Raw genomic sequence first — 20,052 nt, forward strand, 5'->3', positions numbered from 1 at the left:
TTAAGACTAGTCATCGATGAATACCTGAACAGTCCCCATTAATTTGGATCATGAACGATGTTGAATGATGTCATCACATCATCGATGCTGTCGCAGGCTACAAGATCGCCTTCCATGAAGAAGACAAGAACCTTTTGACGGTCACGGAACATGCAAACCATAACAACAACTGCGAGGAGATTCCACTGCTGTAGTCTGGAGGCCAAGAGCTCTGATGCACTCTTGCAAAATTCCAAAGTCATTACAAGGTCATTTAGTTCACCTTGTATTATGAGGTGTAATTCAGAGGAGGAGGATGGGCGAAAATGTGGATTATGTAACATTGATCGTTCAGGACTAGACGTTCACTTCATAACAATCATAGCATACGTTATCTGCATTGTTCACACAAGCACGAAGCATCTCTGCTAATTGTGGCTGAACAGAAATGCATCCCTTTGCAAAATCACACACTGATAAATACGAGAGCACGACACGTTATGATTTCTAGGTCTGATATAGGGCAATTTGTGCAACAGAGTAATGTAAGCTTAGTTATAAATGCATCAATCAGGACGTCTAGGAATAACATGACGCAGATCATATCGTGCATGACGCATTACCAGCTTCAAATTCATCATTCATTGTTTGCCAGAAAGGCAACTACTGTCAAAACCCAGTCATATATTATTTAGTAGATCCAGTCGAAGATGTATTTGAGTCGATTCTGGTTTAAATTGAGAATACTTTCGTTTATAACTCACTTATCCTCCACCATTCCCAAAAAGGGTCGTATGTACTGACCAAGTATCAACTGTAAGCCTCATTTTCGTTCTCAGTGACCCATAGTTAGTAACGTTTGACTATATTTATTTCGGAAGCATTTTGACTCTATGACAGTTTAATCAAAGCGTAACTTCCGTAATCGCTGCTTGCTGTCACTACGACATGCTAATATCATGTGCGTCAGAATAGTAGTATTAGCATTATTTTGTCATGGGTTGTACTATTTGTAATCCATGCGCTATTTTACGTTCTAGTCTCCGACTGCTTTACATATGCATTTCATAATATTCCTTTGCTTAAAGATTCGGATCTTACCACTTTGGCATTAATGACTATAACCCCATAAAGTTATACAAATTACTAAATATTGCAGTGGATTGTTCTAAAGTCCATTAATTCTGCAATCTAGTGGTGATTGGTATATCAAAAAAATGGAGCAGAAGGAATTTCGGTCATGTTTGTGACCATAATTTCTGTTTGTCTGACAAAAATTGTATTTATTTGAAGGAAAAGGTGCACTTAGATGAATGATAGACATTATTATTTGCACCCTGTACCATAAAAACCAGGAGTCCCTATCGGAAAATAAAAGTAAAAGCTAGCAGCAAAAACGTTGTATCCTATCGTTCATACAATACCACTGTCAGGATAATCTTCCCCAATGACATATTTTGTTATGTAAATTAAAATCCCAACCACCAGCATGGCTTCCACAACCAAAGGAACAAAGTCATCAAGAAAAAAACATCAGGTGACCAGTTTAAACACAATGTTTCGTTTCTATAAATTGAATAGGTAAAAGCAGCAAAAACATAATATAAATAAAGATTTCACGCAACACGTTCATTCACAACTTATTTGTAGAATACTTAATATGAACTCCAAAAATCTCAAGATGACCGTGATTTACTCAAAATGAAAGGTTGATACTTACGATGAGTATAATAAAAATATGCAGGGTTGATGAGCTACAATTTTGCAATGTTAAACCAAAACCAAACCATGGTATATTCGTTTATAAAAATGAATATGCGCGTGATCGTAATCCAACAAAACTATGGTTCACTAATTTATAAAAATGAATATGCACGTGTTCAATGCATCGCTATACTAAATCGAATGACAAATGGTAGGTTTAGCTTTCTCGACAGATGCCGAAGAGACATCAAAATGTTCTTTTGTGAAAAATATCTTCATTAATTTTATATGTAGAAGGGAATGCGATTAAAATCAAATCTCCACAGTCATATGTGTAGATCTAACCGACACCAGTACGAGTTCATATTCTGTTGATCATGTGGTTTATTAATTAAATAACAACTAGTGACGCACGTAAAAAAAAGTATAAAGAATGAATCTCCCTAAAACGAACTTTCAAACCTTTTAGATAGGATCTTAAATATAAGTGGACTGGAGATTCCAGTGGTCACCAAAACATAATATTGTATCGGTGTCTGTCGCAACCGAACGTAGGACTGTCAGACAAATGTTAACGCATATACGTTTTGCGTTCTCCTCAACGGGCAGGGGATCAATATTCAATTTTGCAAATAAAATTAGAGCGCCTTGGTCCATGTTAAACACTAGCTCCTTTTGCCTGTAATTGAAGGCAGACAACCTGACTATTCGTACGCTTTTGTCATCTTCGTAAGTTATAAATATGTTGTTTGACTCATATTTGAGTTAAAGGTCTAGCCTTTTTTACGAATTTATAATGTTCTGAAAGAAAACATCTGACCAATGTTAGTGATGTCATTGTGTCATGTTTATCTATAATATTGTGGTGAATGACATTATTTTTTCATATCTTATGACAAGTTTGAAGAGTTGTTTTCAGTTGTGTTAAGATGTAATTTGATACTAATCATTTATTTAAAATTTAGTCGTTTAAATTACAAAGTCCTCATTGGTATGTTGGACAAAATTACTACTTGCGATTAGTGTGAATACAATCAGAGCCATTCTTGATTATATCATTGTGATGCATCAAAACTGTCGGTACTACAACCTATTAAAAACTATTGGCAGGTTGGCACATTAAAGATTGAAAATCATTATATCCTGTAGAACTTGTGATAAAACAATTAAGTTTATTTGTGGTTTAACTTACAATACTATAAGTTCCTTTTAAATTTTCACATTGTAACTCTGAAACATAGAAACTTAAATGAATTTGTTGATGTTACTAATTTTGATAGCTTATTTTATTTCTGCTACTTAAATTAAGACCATAATAGTAACTGGATAGTTTGTACCATTTTTAAATCTGGGTTCCCAGAATGCCTTCATATTGGGCGAACAAATGCAGCTGCAAAATATATGCGGCAGAACCAAGCTGGGAAAAACCTTCCATACTTATAGTGCAGAAAGTGTAGGCATTGTAGGGCATATTAGTTCGTATGGATAGATCGACGGACGGGATTTCAAATAGATCTAACATTACTCAAATTCATTTTAAAATAAATAAATAAAGGAAATACCTTTTTTCCAAGGCACGATTAATTTTGCTCTACATAAGACGGCGGACCAGTCAACAGTATTGGAATATAAGAATTTCCACTGGACTGCTGATAAGGCTGTGGATGGGGAAATAGATGCCAGTACTCCGGTGCAGTCCAAGACATGTAGCGCAACTGCTGTTGTAGACAAGGCTAACCATACCTGGGAAGTTGAAATTGGCTTCAACATTGCTGTAAAGACCGTCACGGTTTACGGAAGAACAGATCAAGGTATAGTTGCTTCTCAAACTTTGATCGTTTTAACCTCATCAAGAGAGGCTTATCAGCTTTTAATAGTCTTTTCTTAACATTTTAACAGTTTTACAAGTCAGTTTGAAGACGTGTATTATTGTTATTATTATTATTATTATTACTGAACATAAAGAGAAGAAAAAAGAAATTACATCGGTAAATAGTATAGCAAAGATTTGTGTACAGGTCATAAACTGTCGTTTGACTAAAATATCGCCTCGACCTCATTTTGAGGCTAAAATTATTCTAAAGGATTGAGAAAGGCAGAGTAAATGGAATAATTGCTCCAGGATAAACATCACTATTTGTTGAATGTCCATTGAGTTGTGGTGATCGGCAAGTTTCACATTTATTTCATTGCGAATGTGACTTTAGATTATTCACTCGTTTTCTGAAGTCAATCTTTTCGTAAATATATTACTTGATACAGATTTAGGAAGTCGTGAGATACGTTGTGCTTTGGCTCGACATCCTAACTTTTATTGGATAGTAAAGGTAACTCATGTAGCCGAAAAATAGGTACATCTTGAAATATACTTTTCAGACGTTGGAATAATCTGTTTCCACTGAGATACAAATGAAGATGTGCACCTTGGTCTTCTATTTGTTTTACTCCCCATGGTTTCGGCGGACAGCAACAAACAAATGGCGTTAGTCGTGAGCTTTTTTATATGCCTGATAATCTCCCATGGCTTGTTATCCGTGTGACGCGTGGACGTCAGCGCGCTTAACAAAATAGCTTCTTAGCCTTCCCACTTGAAATAAATTAGAAAGTTATAATTTTAATAAGTATAATTGGATAAAACAAATCGAAGTAGCTCCACATGGGGAAGACTATATTTTGTTATCAACTTTTTGTCGGCAAGTACTGTTTGATACACTTTGGCATAATTAGAATGGGTTGAGGCCTTATTCCGTGTGTAATATATCACGTTGGCGCTCTAGGACAAATACCTTTATGGTGAGCGAAAACGATGGGCCCGTTCGTATGAACGTTCCAAGCTAATGTCATAAATACATTTGAGAAAATGTTATATTAGAAATATTAAACAATATCTAAATGATGTCACTAACAATGATAAATTAACGACAAATAAAAATGCATCTGGGCAGCATGCGATGACATTAATAAAAGAGAAGAACTCAAAAATGATCACGTATGGACAAAGTTGCATAATATCATTACTCGCAATTTGGATGATGTTTATTTTCAACAGACGATAATGATTTATATACTTGATTGTTCTATCACATTTATTCATCAAGGTCACATGTAGATATATGTACTGATGTGAACTGGAGACAATCCCGTCTTCGTTTTATCACTCAGCGATAACTAACATTATACTTAATGGGTTATGAAAGCTCGCCAGATCTCGACGATATTCTCAACAAGATAAATTCACATTTTAGTCGTAGGGCAATAGATGTTATAGATTCTATGGCAGCTGAGGCACAAAGCCTTTCTGCCCAAATAATTATTATTGTAGACGATATGACATTCCTTTTAGAGATATATACATCTTTGTATATACATTATGACAATATCAGGTCGTCAGTCAATAGCCCGTTGGGAACAAAATAGGTATTTTGGGCATACTGGAACAAAATATATGACCATGCTCAAATTCACAACTCAGTGACCTTCACGCAGCGCGTGATACCATTCTCAGTGAACAGAAAGTTGTAAAATGTGATCTTGATCGTTTGTGTATGTCACCATGTCATACCACCCAAAGAAGTTTCAGAACTGCATCAGTATTTTCTTGAGGCAAAGGAAGAATTCGTCGTTTATAATGCCGCATATGTGTATTCTACATGATATTTTGAAAAACAGAAAGAGCAACGAGTTTACAAGGGCATAATGAACAACACATGTCCTGCATCTATTTGATGTCTTCTTCCTCCAGATTGATCGCCAAGAGATAAAATGAAGATTGTTATGAGGGATAAATTAGATCCTATACCGGTGGAACGACGTCACGGTACGTCTGTTGTCACGATAACACATCAGACTCCCTTTGGAGTTCTGAACGGCTTTAACAATATCAACGACAATAATGCATTCACACTTACCGCTGCGCTGTGATATATGGAGTTTATCTTGTGACCGGGAATTTTACTAATTATCCACGTAAATTTGGTGTTACTAAACATAGATGTGCCGGAATATCTCAGTGAGAAAACAATGTCGGAAACGCAGGTGCTAAACTTAATGTAACGGTCACTGAAGACGCCAGTTATCATCACGAAAATAACCGAGGAAGTTATTGATTACACAGGATAACAAAGATATTGAAAATCTTTCAACAGCGGTGTTGCCATAAAACTTATCCAACTTCACGCCCAAGCGTGGTGGGCTACTTTGCACTTTCCCTGCAAGCGTTCGTGTTAAAATTTACCTCGTTGATGTTTATGATAGCCAAACTGCTCTGCAAAATATCAAGAACAACATTATCATTTTTCCGAAAAAAATTATTTTCCACGAATTCAAAATCTTATATGATAAATGATCTAGTTGCAAGTCATACACTTATGTATCTAAATGGGGCATCTTATTCTGGTAAAACCGAGCTCAAGATCAACTTATATACAAATTTGGTTGAACATTCAAACCTCGTATGGGACGAAATATGTACCGTACACGTTGACACGGTGAAAATGATTTTACCATGGTTGAGTACCAATCCTTGTTGCATAATCATGTGTGGGAATCAATGTCATTCTCCACCTATTTGTTGCAGATCTCCCCATCACAGGCTGGTGTCCAAAGCGAATTATTGTGATAAAGATCTAGACGATCATTGCACCACCGATAATAGATTACGTGAGTTAAAGTTACAAATGCGACAAAAATATGACCTGAAAAGATGTGAACAAATGCGTGGGGCGATCGTGCAAAATTCATATGATGACTTTCTTGCCACCTGAATCTCAGCCATATAATTGTTCGTCACCGGTGAACAATTACGTTACACTCTTCAGTGTGAATTGTTAAGGCTTCATAAAGACAAATACCCAAATGAATATGCCCCAATCGTATACCGACGGTGGATACCCTGGGAAAATAAATCAACGTACCAATACCAGGATTGGAAACAACCCTCAATCTCAAACTTAATGGTACAAATCGATATGCCGTTGTGTTAGGTTGAGCATGCGACGAGCATTGATTCGACTTCATGGTGTCGTGCATACGCAACCACCGTTCGTTGATTAAATCGTCTAACAATATAGAGCTCACAGCTTTTCTGGATCATTGACCATCGCGTAGAATGGTCAAATCTTGCATAACTTGCTGTGTCGCGGGTCCAGTATGTATTACAAATCGCACGCGTTGAACTTGATAGCATTTTCAACAGCGCGTTGTTCAGCATCGAAATAAACTTGTCTCAACCGCTTCCCCAGAAAATTAGCATCATGATAGCAAACAAAACGTATCTTACCGACATTTTGACACCCAGCGAAGTTTTTTCTGACTGAAGTGATCTCGCCTGGATTACAGAATGGGCTTGGTACACCAACAGAATAGTCATTAATCGTGTTAATAACCAACGAGGTCATCTAAGTGGTAAAGTCATCATGCTATGTCTTGGGTGTACCCGGCCACACGGAGATATGTGCCTTGTGTGCTGTCACTCTGATAGAGAACTTTGTTGATGCATTACCCGCCATGGTCATACTGTGTATCCGCCGGTATCACTACCAACTCTTCTCTCACACACCAACGTAATCATTGCTGCGACGGGTCAAGTTTGAAATTGTGTTTGTCGTTAAACTTCAGATAGCATCAATAACTCTTCTTGTTCCACCTTCTGTATCTCCAGATGTTCATTGATATCACACTACAGCGAGGCTGGCGCTTGCCAATATTAGTTCAACATAGTTTACATCGGCTCCAGTGGTTTTTATTTTGGCCACGGCGGGTTTCATCGTTGTCGTGCTCGTAATTTAATTGTTTGATGCGGCTACGACCACATTAAGTCTTTCTGCCATTCCATAACCGTACCGCACGTGTACGGCTAAATTGTTTTAAAAAATATCATGTCGCATGCGATAATTTAATCCTGTTACGTTTCATAAACGAGTTTCGTCTCCTAGAAATTACCAGACTTGATCAACCTACGTCAGACTTGTCCAACATAATGGTCCACGCGTGAATATGCGTTTGGATGTGCCTGCGACCTCCGTGACCGTTTTCTATGTCAACGGTGTAACCTTCTTCTGACAGAACCAAAATATCCGACTGGTGAACTTCGTTGGGTGATTTAACGTCAAAAGACTCCCATGGATTTTATTCTTGATAAATCTGACATAAATGCTTGTCGCACCAACCAAATATCGGCAATATATTGTTTAAAACGCGAGAGACATTTCCTAATTTACTAACATTGCGGTGACTTTCCAATGACCACTGTTCTGTAATAAATCTATTCCATCATAGGAGTGTTAACACTCCAATATTTTTTAAGAGCCTAGCCAATTGCCTCCAACCGCTAACATTGCCCGTATTTCGGTTCTTATTAACCATCTTGCAAGATGTTGCCGCAAATATGGTGAACTAATTTTATTTAACCGGCCAATTGTTTTCACGATAAACTAGGTTTGGCTGAATTAAGTCACAGTTACTGAATGCAAGATTGTGTCGTTAACATCAGCGATCTGACTCCATGGCTGTTTGTCACAATCGAGAGGACATCGTTCTAGTAGAATGTTCAGTCGAGTTCCATTCCCATACTAATTATACACCGATAAATGTTTCCTCTCTTTGTATTTCGTTAATAGCGGCAATTGTCGCCTCCCTCAACGACGATGCACTGCAGCTAAACAACTTCTTTGCCGTCGACATAAATTTGTATATTTTCACGCCACATAGCGCACACATCCTTGTGATTGTGTTCCGTTTATTTATCTCGATGATGATATGTCCGTCTACTGCGTCCATGTAACACTTGAATCGCAGACAGTATAAACATGTGGGCATTTCATGTCACTATCGCATTCAATAAAACGCATTGACCAATGACAATAATTTGTCTGAAGAACGTTTACTATCCCGCGATGGGTTTCACATAGTTGACAATTCATCATCAAAATAACAACCGACCGGTAAAATTCCATTTGGCATAACCAAATAGTGTGAGTGAGATAATCATATGACCATTGCTTTGCAGTAAGACTCATTTGTTACTTAACCTAGTTCTGAGAATGCTACGATGGGAAAGTTTATATCTAGTTGTGTCAACCGCAGATGACCAGACAAATTATATCGTTCTGCAAGATTACAACGGGACCACCAAGAACATGGAAGTCAGCGACATTGTTGGATGCTTCAGCAGCATGAAAGACGAAAATGCCATAGAAGACACAGATATAACCATAGCAAGAGAAGCAACCGCAGTGACACTGATGCTGAGATAGCATCTTCCTGGGATATTTAAACAATCATATGTGCTACCCTCATTCATTCCTGAGAAAATCAGAAAAGACATTGTGGCACCAGAACACAGATATCGCCACGAAAAGGTCAAGAAAAGACGCTGATGATTTCTCTTGCATGTCTACGCATGAAATATCACCAGAGTAATAATCAGAACTGCCAAAGGTATTACAGATGATAACGAGGAAACCAGTATGACAAGTTTTGAGAAAAAGGCCAAGTTAGTCGCGAATGAGTATGACCACAGAGATAAATATTTATTGCAGCTTAGAAAAATCCTAAATCAAAGGGAGACAATTTAAGATGGGTTTATCGAGAAATTTCCCGTTTCACTAGGGTAAATAAAGATGAGCCCAGACGTGCCAAAGTTTTAAAATAAGTAGGGATTAAATTATCAAAATAAATTGTGTTAAAACATTAACAACCAGCTGAAAATCGATTAAAACATCGACTATAAAGACCGATTGAAACTCATAGTGAGAGGTCCGGTTTAAACAAGGCTATAAACCCCATCGGAATGACGCAATCGCGACACGAATCTTGGACCCACATATCGTACTCGTGCTGAGGTACGGGGTGATTGACTACCACGTTTAAAATAGCGACTAAAATCCTCTACGCAATTAAATTATTTGTCATCACACTTACACAGGTGACTTGCTAATAGCAATACTGGTATGCACGTTGAATCGGAATAGATTAATTCATCACTTGATATACTATATGGAAATACCACTACGAGTACCAACACGATTTTGTCAATGTCGAAGATGATGCCAGAATATCATGTTGTTTTTTCCCCAGCGCGGGTATGGCGCCCCGATAGGACACTTGAGATAGCAGTGGGTCAGCTACGTGTGTAAAACATTAGATAGGTGCCGTTTGTTTGAAAACTAGTCAACAATTTCGTCATGAAAAATGCAACGTGAATCACCGAATCATAAATTGCCCAAAGTAGCAATTCTCGGCCGCATTTGCGAGACGATCAATGCTTAATTTAATTAGCGTATATGCACAATAACATGACAATATTATAGTTCACGAGATGACACTCGATTCGGACATAGAGATAAAACCTTCCAGGTAACTCAATGACAATATTACATCGTCGATCAAAACGGCGCTCGGATGCGACTCAGGAACAAACCGTGGAACATTATCCCGATATCGATAGGCGTCATGTAGCACCAGATATCGTGACCACCATACAGGCGATCGCAGTAAATCTCAGGTGCGACGCCATTAATGGACGGTTTTTACCGGGGGAGGGCAAGGTGTATCGCGAAAGGAATATATTTTGTATATTTTTCACGAATATAACTCTGTGCGACATAATAATGGTCATAACAATATTTATATCCGCGTGAGATTCACACTGACATATTGAGATGTGTGTTTGCTTCATTTCCTAAAGAAACACAACCCGTTAGTTTGTATATCATTGGCACGACGACGTAATGGTAAGCTACAATTAGTCCCTCGTGTTAATTGTCATTAGTCTGTGGTATGAGCGGTTCTTTACTGTTAAATGGTCGTCAAGAACCATTACAAGAAATCAGTCTAAATTTTTAAAATCTAAATTATATCGCACAGACTAATCAGTTTTACGGGAGGAGAACAGAACGTTGATATATGAATCCAGATATTTCAGAAAGAATTCACCGCGTCGTATCCTATCTACTATTTTTATTTCGAGCGTCTCGATTTATTCAGACAGAGCGTCGTTATCATACATTTAAGAACATCTATGGATACGACAGGCACGGGTATTTGTGCCTTTCGATGAATCTCTGCGATAATGCCGGGTTTGTGAATAATGCTACTCGCGTTACAAGCATACGTCAACGGGATATGACATTCTCTGTGAGCCCAAAGCCGTCAAATTTTGGTTTACTTCAAATGGTACACACAAATCGAATAAAATATTGGAGAGGTGTCTTCTATGCCCGACAAATAACCTGATGCGAACGGTTCCATGAAACATGAATACATAATCTAGACTAGAATGATAGTCACAGTGCTCCCTTGGTTGCATGTTACATCAATCCGCGCAACATCATATATTTTACTATTATTGCCCGATGCTACGCGAGGATCAATCAAGCGCATCGCCGCGAGTGGAAGCGTTCAACCGCTCTGGCTATCAACGCTGTCAACACAAACCACAGTAGATCCTAATCTGTGTGGGGCATAATTTATAGCGGCGTTACGTATTGCCGTGAAAAACTCAACCAATCCGGTGACCGCGTTGCACAATTATAAGGATACGGCGAATATTACAGCCATCATATCGGGCCATTAAACATTGATGTAATTGAAATAATTGTATTACCATATATATTTATGGATGATCAAACAAAAGGAGAGACGGAAAACGATCTGCCTGCATGAACGCATCAAAATTGGAACACAAATGACGATTTAACCACGTTAGTGGACTACACTGAAGTAAATAAGGAAAAACCTGTCGTATTTCAAAATCAATTTTGGCAAGATAACAAGTACAAACATTAGAATGAATGACTTTAGTATTAGAATGCCTGCCTCGGTCACAGGTGATTTCTCCATAATCAACGAGGTATGCAAAATTAGAAATGCTAAGATATCCCTTGCGTACTCGCAGATAAAATATGAAGTATTATTTATCTCGCCCGCGATACAGTGCTGGAGAACTTAACATGAAAAACAAAATAACGATGTTGATGTGCGCAACCCAGAACGAGACCTGGAAGCTGTGACATAAAAAAGGTAGACATCCTAACTGTTGTACAGAAATGTGATATATATGAACATGTAAAGGCATTTCCCCGTTTAAGTGAAAATATCCCGGACGACTTTAAAACCATCGATACATTTGAAAACCCCAATAGTTTTAACATAAACCTTGCCGATATCTCTACGAAACGAACCACACTGGAATAAACGGGAACTAATGGTACAGTTTTACAATCTGGACTAGAAATTGCCATGACTGTGGAAATCACTAATTGATAGATCGGCGACACCAAATTGATTGATAGTCTGTACAGACTCACAATCAATTTGGTATCGCCGATATATCAATTAGTGATTTCCACAGTGACAGCAAAACCATTGAATCGTTGTATGGAAAACCCAATTAAATTTCATTGAAATTTTCTGATGTTGCCATGACATTAGCTACTCTGGAAATAGTGGTAACACAACACAAATTAATCTGGATCTAATATATGATATCACAATCGTTTACGATGAAATTTCTGAAGTCCGTTCTCATGAGTTTAAAAAATTAGATTTTCGAGAGCAGCGGGAAAACACATATAGAACCCTATGGTTGCGTGAATGCCTGCCCAAATGGGTATTATATTTTTAAATCTGGCATTCCGATTAAAGACAATCCAATGACGCACTAAATATCAGTTCTGGAGACACGGCTTGATTCATATTATATAAAGGTTGAATGACGTACAAGGCGTTGTACAACCGACCATTAAAATAATTCATAATTTAAAATAAACTTTGAGCAAACACTTCTACACATAGTTGCATGTGGATAAAGGGATGTCGGTGGGGATAAGACTAGATGAGTATTACACCTCTTTACCTGAATATAATATCGACTGGCGATGTGAGACAAAATTCGTGGTTACTGTCCAATGCAGCCTCTGACCACATAAAAAACCGCTGAGTCCATATGAGGGTTAAAAAACCTGCAATAGACCTCTGAATATTATAGAAGGGGAAAAATAGTTTGGTTAAATGCTGTTTTTAAATCTACCTAAAACAGATTATGTTTACTGCATTGAACTTTTAAATATAATTGCGAAAATGAATTATGGATGGGGTGGGTTTCGCAGCTTACAACGACTATCCTTAGATAATAAATAGTCAGTAATATCAACGTAAACAGTCAACAACGTAATTTTGAGCGTTAATTGATAAACGGCAACTTATACTACAGCAATACAAATGTAATCCCCATCAAGTTAAATTCAGAAGGACGCGGTATAATCAATACTGCATCTGAATCATGAATTATCAATAACACCGCAAGTGAGGTGTTTTGTATTATCTAAACATCACATTTTTGTACACTAGTCAGAGTTCCCGACTCCCAGCAACCTCTGACTGCGTGTCAGTATAAAATGTTTTCGCGACCCACCCCACATTTTTGTTTCCATCTCAATGCGAGTTTGAAGAATAGAAGGACACGGTGTGTCTTCTCTTCTGTTCAATGTCTCCGAGGTATGTGTAGTACGTTTGGTGGATAGAGACTGTAAGGAACCGCGAAAGAGATGCATGTTTTGGGTTTCCCGACTTTTATATTTCAGAGGGTAATTTCGATCGTGATTCTGGTTTTGTTCACTGCCTAAGCAAATTTTCCCCACTGAATCCTCTACTTCTAAGGTACCGTCTTACTCATAGTTTCTTGTCAATGCTTATCAGACTAAGACAGATTAGTCAGACCGTATGGAATATAATTTATTGCGCTTTCGGGTGTCAGCTGGTGATGAGCAATACTAGTAGGTCAATTCGTTTGCACTACAGCAGGATTATGATGTTCTCCCCCCAGGCATTAAAAATAACCCATTCGACCTGATTATATAGGATGCCTCATAGAGAAGCCATTTTTTAATTGTTGAAATGAAGCTATTGTTTTACAAGGCTATATTTAAGTAATATCCACATTGCTGTCCGATTAATTTAGAAGGAATGATTAATGTACAACAGGACCTTAACCATACTGAGATCACTATGAACACGTTTTACCAAAAAATCCGTTCCAGGTTAATGATCTAGTCGACCATCTTGTTTTCTCTTAGTTCTTAGATTTACTACTACTATGGGACGTTGGTATATAAGGAACTGGTATACACAGTGGTGAGTAGAGTATAGTTTATAGAGTTGGGTTCCCTAAATATGACAGTGAACGAACTCAGAACATTTATTTCAGTGCGATAGTCGTTTCTGGAAATGTTCATTTTAGAAGCTAAGAAAACTCCTCCAGCTTTATCGTCAGCTGATATAATGAAAGACAATATCTGGTCATGAAACAGCCCTGAAAAATGTCTGTCTTTTACGTTCTGACACTGTTCAGTCGGGCTCAGGGAACGAGAAAGTTATTTCAAAGTCAATACACTGAATAATAAGCGTGAACAGACTCGTATCGGTGTGCTTTCAAAACACAAACGAACTGTGAATACACAAATCAGCAATAGACAATGAAGATTAATATGTTAAAAACGAGACATGCTTCATGTTTTGAGTATAGCTCATAAAGTCTTTTTCTATCAGAAATGAAAGACATGACTATATGAAGTATCCTAAGTAATGTAAACGAAGTGTTGTTGCATACTCCCCAAACCTAGATGTCTTTCTGTCAAGAGATATAAGATAAAACTGAATAAAAAAGAATAACTCTAATACGGGGGAAGATATATTTCTCCATCCGCACCTAAACTGATCTTTGATTACGATCTATAGTTTTGCAATGAAGTTCAACCACGTTCATTGAAGGTAGACAATTTTTATTATTATCTTTTTTTTAATGATTAATCAGACAAATTACACGTATAATTTTATATACGCAATCCTAATCTCAGATAATGAGGTACTCGGCGTCAATAGAAAATAGATCATGCAGAGATCCGCACCTAATTTAATATGATTACAATTTTGTAGCTAATATAACATTCATGTTCAGGAAAAGTATAAAATAATTTTCTATGCGCAGTCCTCTAAAAAGACGCAGATCGTGTTTCCGTGTTCGAGTTGAAGAAGCTTGCACACCGAAACAGTATTGATTTATACTGGATATTTTATACTGAATTTGTTTATTAAGATGTGATGCTTTATGAAGGTAAATGTTTATCTTTTTCTTCCTTTTCATTTAGAGGACGATCAACTTTCAGGCTTTAAGCTGTATCTTGGTAATAATTCAAGGTCGTGGACTTACAGCCAACAATTAGTGGGAATCTCATCAGCTAATAACACACATGTTTTTAAACCTAATAACACCGTTGCTCGTTTCATCTCTTTGGTGAGGCTCAGCAATATCTTGACCATATGCGAAGTTATTGTTGATGGTGGTAAGTTGTTTATGATATGTTTACACTTTAAGTGGTCAACAAAGAATAACATATCAGATATAATAATATCTCAGTGATTCCCATAACGATTAGAAACAATATCAAGCTCGTTTTGCTTGAGGTACCTGATTAATGGCCCTCCCACTATTCATAAGATTGATTATTAACTTAATGTTTATTTAATTTTGTTGACAGTTGAACAAACATATAAATATATGCCGTCGAAGTTGTGTTGAGAGCTTTAAATAACCATTTGAAATAACGTCGAGTTGTTTTGATAATATATATATAAAAAATATCTATAAATCTACTTACAGTGAAAATATCTAATGAATAAAGAAATTTTAAGCATGGGTAAATTAATTAAAAGAGAAGAAATGCGAAATTGGTGGTTTGTTTTCCTGACAACTAAGTATGTAGCATATTAAATAGACACATTTCATATGTAAAACATATTTATCACATAAACTACATCTGAACATTTGTTCATGTTTGCAAAGATATTATGTTATTGGGTTCTAAACATTTAAATTTTATGTATGACACTCTTGTTATGACATATGAGTGAGTGATATCAGGATACTAAATGCGTCTTAGATGAATGTTAAAGTAAGTACTATTTATCCTGTGTAAAATCCCCATCCACATGTATTTTTGTCTTAATGATAATTGATGCATGCATGCATCCTCTCATGTTTAGTTATAACTTCATAGCCACATTATTCGGACAAAGCAATGATACCATTCGTAAATCTGGAGGGCAAAAAATGCTAAATTTATTTAATTTTATAATATTTTAATTTTTGCTAAATTTTATTTATTAAAAATTTAATATTCTCTACTTGACAAAACTTAGAGTGTACAGACGGTGTGTTCTCGGGGCTTACTGAGTTTTGTAACAATACATGTGGAAATTGTGTCCATGGCCAGCCATGTAACAAAACGGATGGAACGTGTCCTAACGGGTGTGATCCAGGATGGAAAGGAACTCATTGCAACCAAGGCAGGTGTACTATTTAACTAAATTAGAGTGATATTTTTAAAGAGTCTATCTTATTTCTGATAAAAAAGGCAACAGCACCTTAAATGCATTTAAATTATGTTCTCTAACAAACTAATACAATTCTTCAACCATTTTAGTTTTAAAGATGCAACATTTCCTTTCCTTGTTTTGTGTTTTTTTTTTAAACGGAAAGACTATAAATAATATATTAAAATTTAAATGTATTGATATCTTAAAATTAATTATGTTGCGTAAAGGTAACTACAATCGAAATAAAAACAAGGTTAAAATATGAAATATCTTATAGCAGTTTGGAAGGAATCTGTTTATATTATTCATATTGCTATTAGATGGTAGAATATGTCATTGTGAGGTTATATCTAAAGCTTCAAAAGTGTTTATGTTTATCTTATGATCATACATAGATGATGATTTAATTATTAAATATACATAAGTCTAAAAAATAATTGTATCAGCCAAAAATAAGGTTTCACATTACCATTATTGCAATATCACTTTTCATTATGTTTTCTCATTGCTTTATCACTGAGAGGCGTGAAACTGCAACTAACAGGGACGATGTGAACCAGAACAGAATACAGTGCTATATTTTAGATGCACAATTCAGATCGAGGAAAAAGGTTCATGACAACTTTTAATCCGTGATGACAATCAACGACATCATAGCAATTAATTTGCTCAGGAAATTGGCAGAGTAACCGACACTAATATTCACGATTAATAAAACAAGATTGCGTTACGAATATATACTATTAAAACAACTAGTAGAAATGATCGAAAACCAACACGTTTTATAACATAAGGCACATAATGTATCTCCCTAGAATACAATATCACAATTCATATAAAAAACAATGCTGAGTACCGTGAATTAAAACCTAGAGAGTCTTAAAGTTTATATCACTCTTCATCAATGTATGATGTTACAAATGAAACCCAGTGTTTTTACAAAAGAAGTAGAATATTGAATGTGCTGATGTGCATCTAGCCGCGAATATGCTAATGTGCCAATGGCCTAGAATGTGGCGGGTGTTAACATTATTTTGATGGATGACAATAATATAGTTCAAGACGTCCGTCGTAAATTAAGTATAACTCTAAATTAATGATTTAGTCACAATATTAATGAACACAATGTACTTCAAGTGAAGAATTTAAATTAAAAAAATCCAGACATATTAAAAATGGAATAGAACAATACAGATTGATTCTACTTGAAATTTTAGTAGAGATAAGGAAGTGTTTGTTTTAATGTTATATACCCCTCCACTTGCCCTAGGTCGCAAGGCCATTTTCTGGAAAACCTGATCCTAATGGAGACGTTCATTTCTGCAACCCTATATGTCAGAAAGAAGACTATATTTATAAAACAAAAACTGTGTAAAATATGTTTACAGGCACTATTCAATCTATAATCATAGAGAAATACTAGCTCTCCACATTGTTGATTACAAGCTAAATGTATCTAGTTAAATAGGCCCTACCCTGATTTGGAACAAAAATCAATTACAGAAACTAAAGATAACCACAGAATATAATCATTGGAAACACCTCTATAAACGATGCAAATTAACAATAAAGAACACATACCCTCATAAATAAAAAATATATGCAGTAAAGTTGTTTTGTTTATATCAGGCAATCATGCCTGTGATTAAAATGGCATTAGATGATGTCATATGACAACATACATACATGAAACAATACATTACTTCCATACACGTGAAAGCGCATCACCAATTACATAGTATATTCCCTTGGTTGTCTGATGTCAATCCTGCGACACGAAACTCTATCTTAAGAATCCCTGATTTATTTTTATATTGTTAATAAAGGTTAGGGGATTGTGGTCACTGAATACTATAATCAGAGAAGGAGCAGTACAAGATATACACTTCAACGTGTTGCAAAGCCAATATAAAAGCCAAATATTCTTTCTCGATTGTGTAATAACTTACCTGGCTATTGTTTAATTTGATAGAGAAATATCACAGTGATGATCTACACATTTTCTTCTTCATGAATCAATATTCCATCAGCCCCAACAATTGCGCCAACATACATTTTAAATGATTTATTTGGGATTTGGAGCTGAAAGAACTGGTGCACGCTTAAGGATGACTCTAAACTTACCAAAGGCCTCATGGCATGTCTTCAGACCAATGAAACATGTTTTCTTTACTCAACAAAATGGTTTTGGGGTAAGCTATTATGACAAATTTAGAGCAACATTTCCATAATATTCCGCTAAAGTTAAATTCGCATCAAATACTTTACTGATATGTACATGAAATTCATAGATAACCATGACAATAATTTCTAAAGGTTAAACTGGATAGTATCCCACAAAATGTCCTACAAAAAGTAAAACAAGCATCGCAAAAGTCACATTTACTTAACTGTAAGTGTTGCATCAATGAGTATGTCAACGAATTTCCGAATGGTTTCCATGTGATGTTGTATGGTGTCAATGTAAATGCCGATATCATCGATGTAAGCGTCACGGTTATCTAGAACAAATGTAATCATGTTCAATAAATGTTGACAAGTACAAGGCGAACCTTTAGCCCCAAGCCATTTTACTTTATGGTAATTTACATCTGGCGTTACTAATGACGAAATTTCATTTGCCCATTCTTTTGTGGAGTTTACCAGAATCCTTTCAAAAGTTTTAACTTCCTGACATATGTTGAATTTTACAATTTTATCAATGCAGCCGACAATTCTCAGCAATTGATAGGAAGTTGTTATAACTACAATATTCACCTTGTTTATTCAGTGCACATGCAGACACTACTGTCTGGTTTTGCCACAAGAATACGTGGCGAATTCCAGTCGGTTTGGCGTGGAGTATTGAAATCATTCTCGAGCAGATATTGAATACCTTTTCAAACGTTTCTGCCTGAGAGGGTTCATTTTAGATGAATGCTGTTTCTTTGATGCAAAATATACAGTTTCAACGTCGTGGTGGATTTTATTAGTTCGTGCTGAAAACTCCGGCAACAAGTCATTTTTTTCCTACTATCTATATTAGTTCACTCTTTGTTTTAGCTGCAGATATGAAAGTTCCTTGTCCAGTCTGTTTAATACTTCTGAATCATTACGATTAGTTACACCAGCGTCACTGCAGACTGTGATGAATATTTATTGAATTATCAATACGAGGCTCAAACGTGACCAATAGATGCGTCAGCTAAAGGAATAATTAATTTCTGATCAACATCATCCTCATTATCCCTTTGTGCAATTACTCTAGTAAATGAATTTAGACAAAGGTCAGTTACAAAATAGATACATACATACATTTAATATACATCGAGGAAAGGTAAGCACACAATATAGATCAAATATACATAACAATTAAAAATAATGAAAATATAATACATTTAACTCGAACAGTGCATTCGATCAGTTGAAACCATAATATATGGATATAAAAATTTGGAAATGTAAAACTGTGTATACGACAAAGATAATACAGATGTTAATTTTGGATGTGCGTCTATTGCTATTTCAGACACTTAAGATTACCCGTCAAAATCATGTTCAAGTTCGGTACACGAATAATGAGGTATCTGTCTGAAAATGAGCCAAAATGCTGTTACACTTAATAATCACTTTGTGGAAATTGTTTTCCAAGCAATGACAGCTGCTTCAAAACAGACGGACGTTGCACTGGTGAACATAAGGCTGGATGCAAAAGAGGTATATGGCAGGGTGCTGTTTGCAAAAAAGGTATGACATATTTTCGGATAAAATATAATTGTCCCCAACAGCTAGGTGTGATTGACACGTATGTTTCTTTCGTCGGGGACGGGACAACATGGCAACGCGTGCAGTGAAACGTGGCAATTGTTTTCACGGCAATGAGAGTTGCTTCAAAGAAAACGGAACCTGCACTGGTGGATGTAAAGCTGGATAACACAGTGATGATTGCAAAAATCGTATGACATTTTCAGACCAACAACAAATTGCCACCAAAAGCTAGATGTGATTTTTCGTTCC

The 20,052-nt window shown here is 36.2% G+C and overlaps 1 protein-coding gene across 1 annotated transcript in view; it reads left to right on the forward strand.

The window, feature by feature from the left end:
- LOC149798411 (receptor-type tyrosine-protein phosphatase epsilon-like) overlaps positions 1 to 20,052 on the forward strand; it is a 111,738-nt gene that overhangs the window by 12,773 nt on the left and 78,913 nt on the right. Inside the window, exons 2-4 of the mRNA XM_089963609.1 lie at positions 3,258 to 3,494; positions 14,829 to 15,023; positions 15,880 to 16,026. Coding sequence (XP_089819735.1) covers positions 3,258 to 3,494; positions 14,829 to 15,023; positions 15,880 to 16,026 — 579 coding nt within the window. The remainder of the gene's footprint in view (positions 1 to 3,257; positions 3,495 to 14,828; positions 15,024 to 15,879; positions 16,027 to 20,052) is intronic.

This window comes from Sinohyriopsis cumingii, chromosome 6 (genome assembly GCF_028554795.1).
Source record: "Sinohyriopsis cumingii isolate HCF-2022 chromosome 6, ASM2855479v2, whole genome shotgun sequence".
Lineage (NCBI taxonomy): Eukaryota > Metazoa > Mollusca > Bivalvia > Unionida > Unionidae > Sinohyriopsis > Sinohyriopsis cumingii.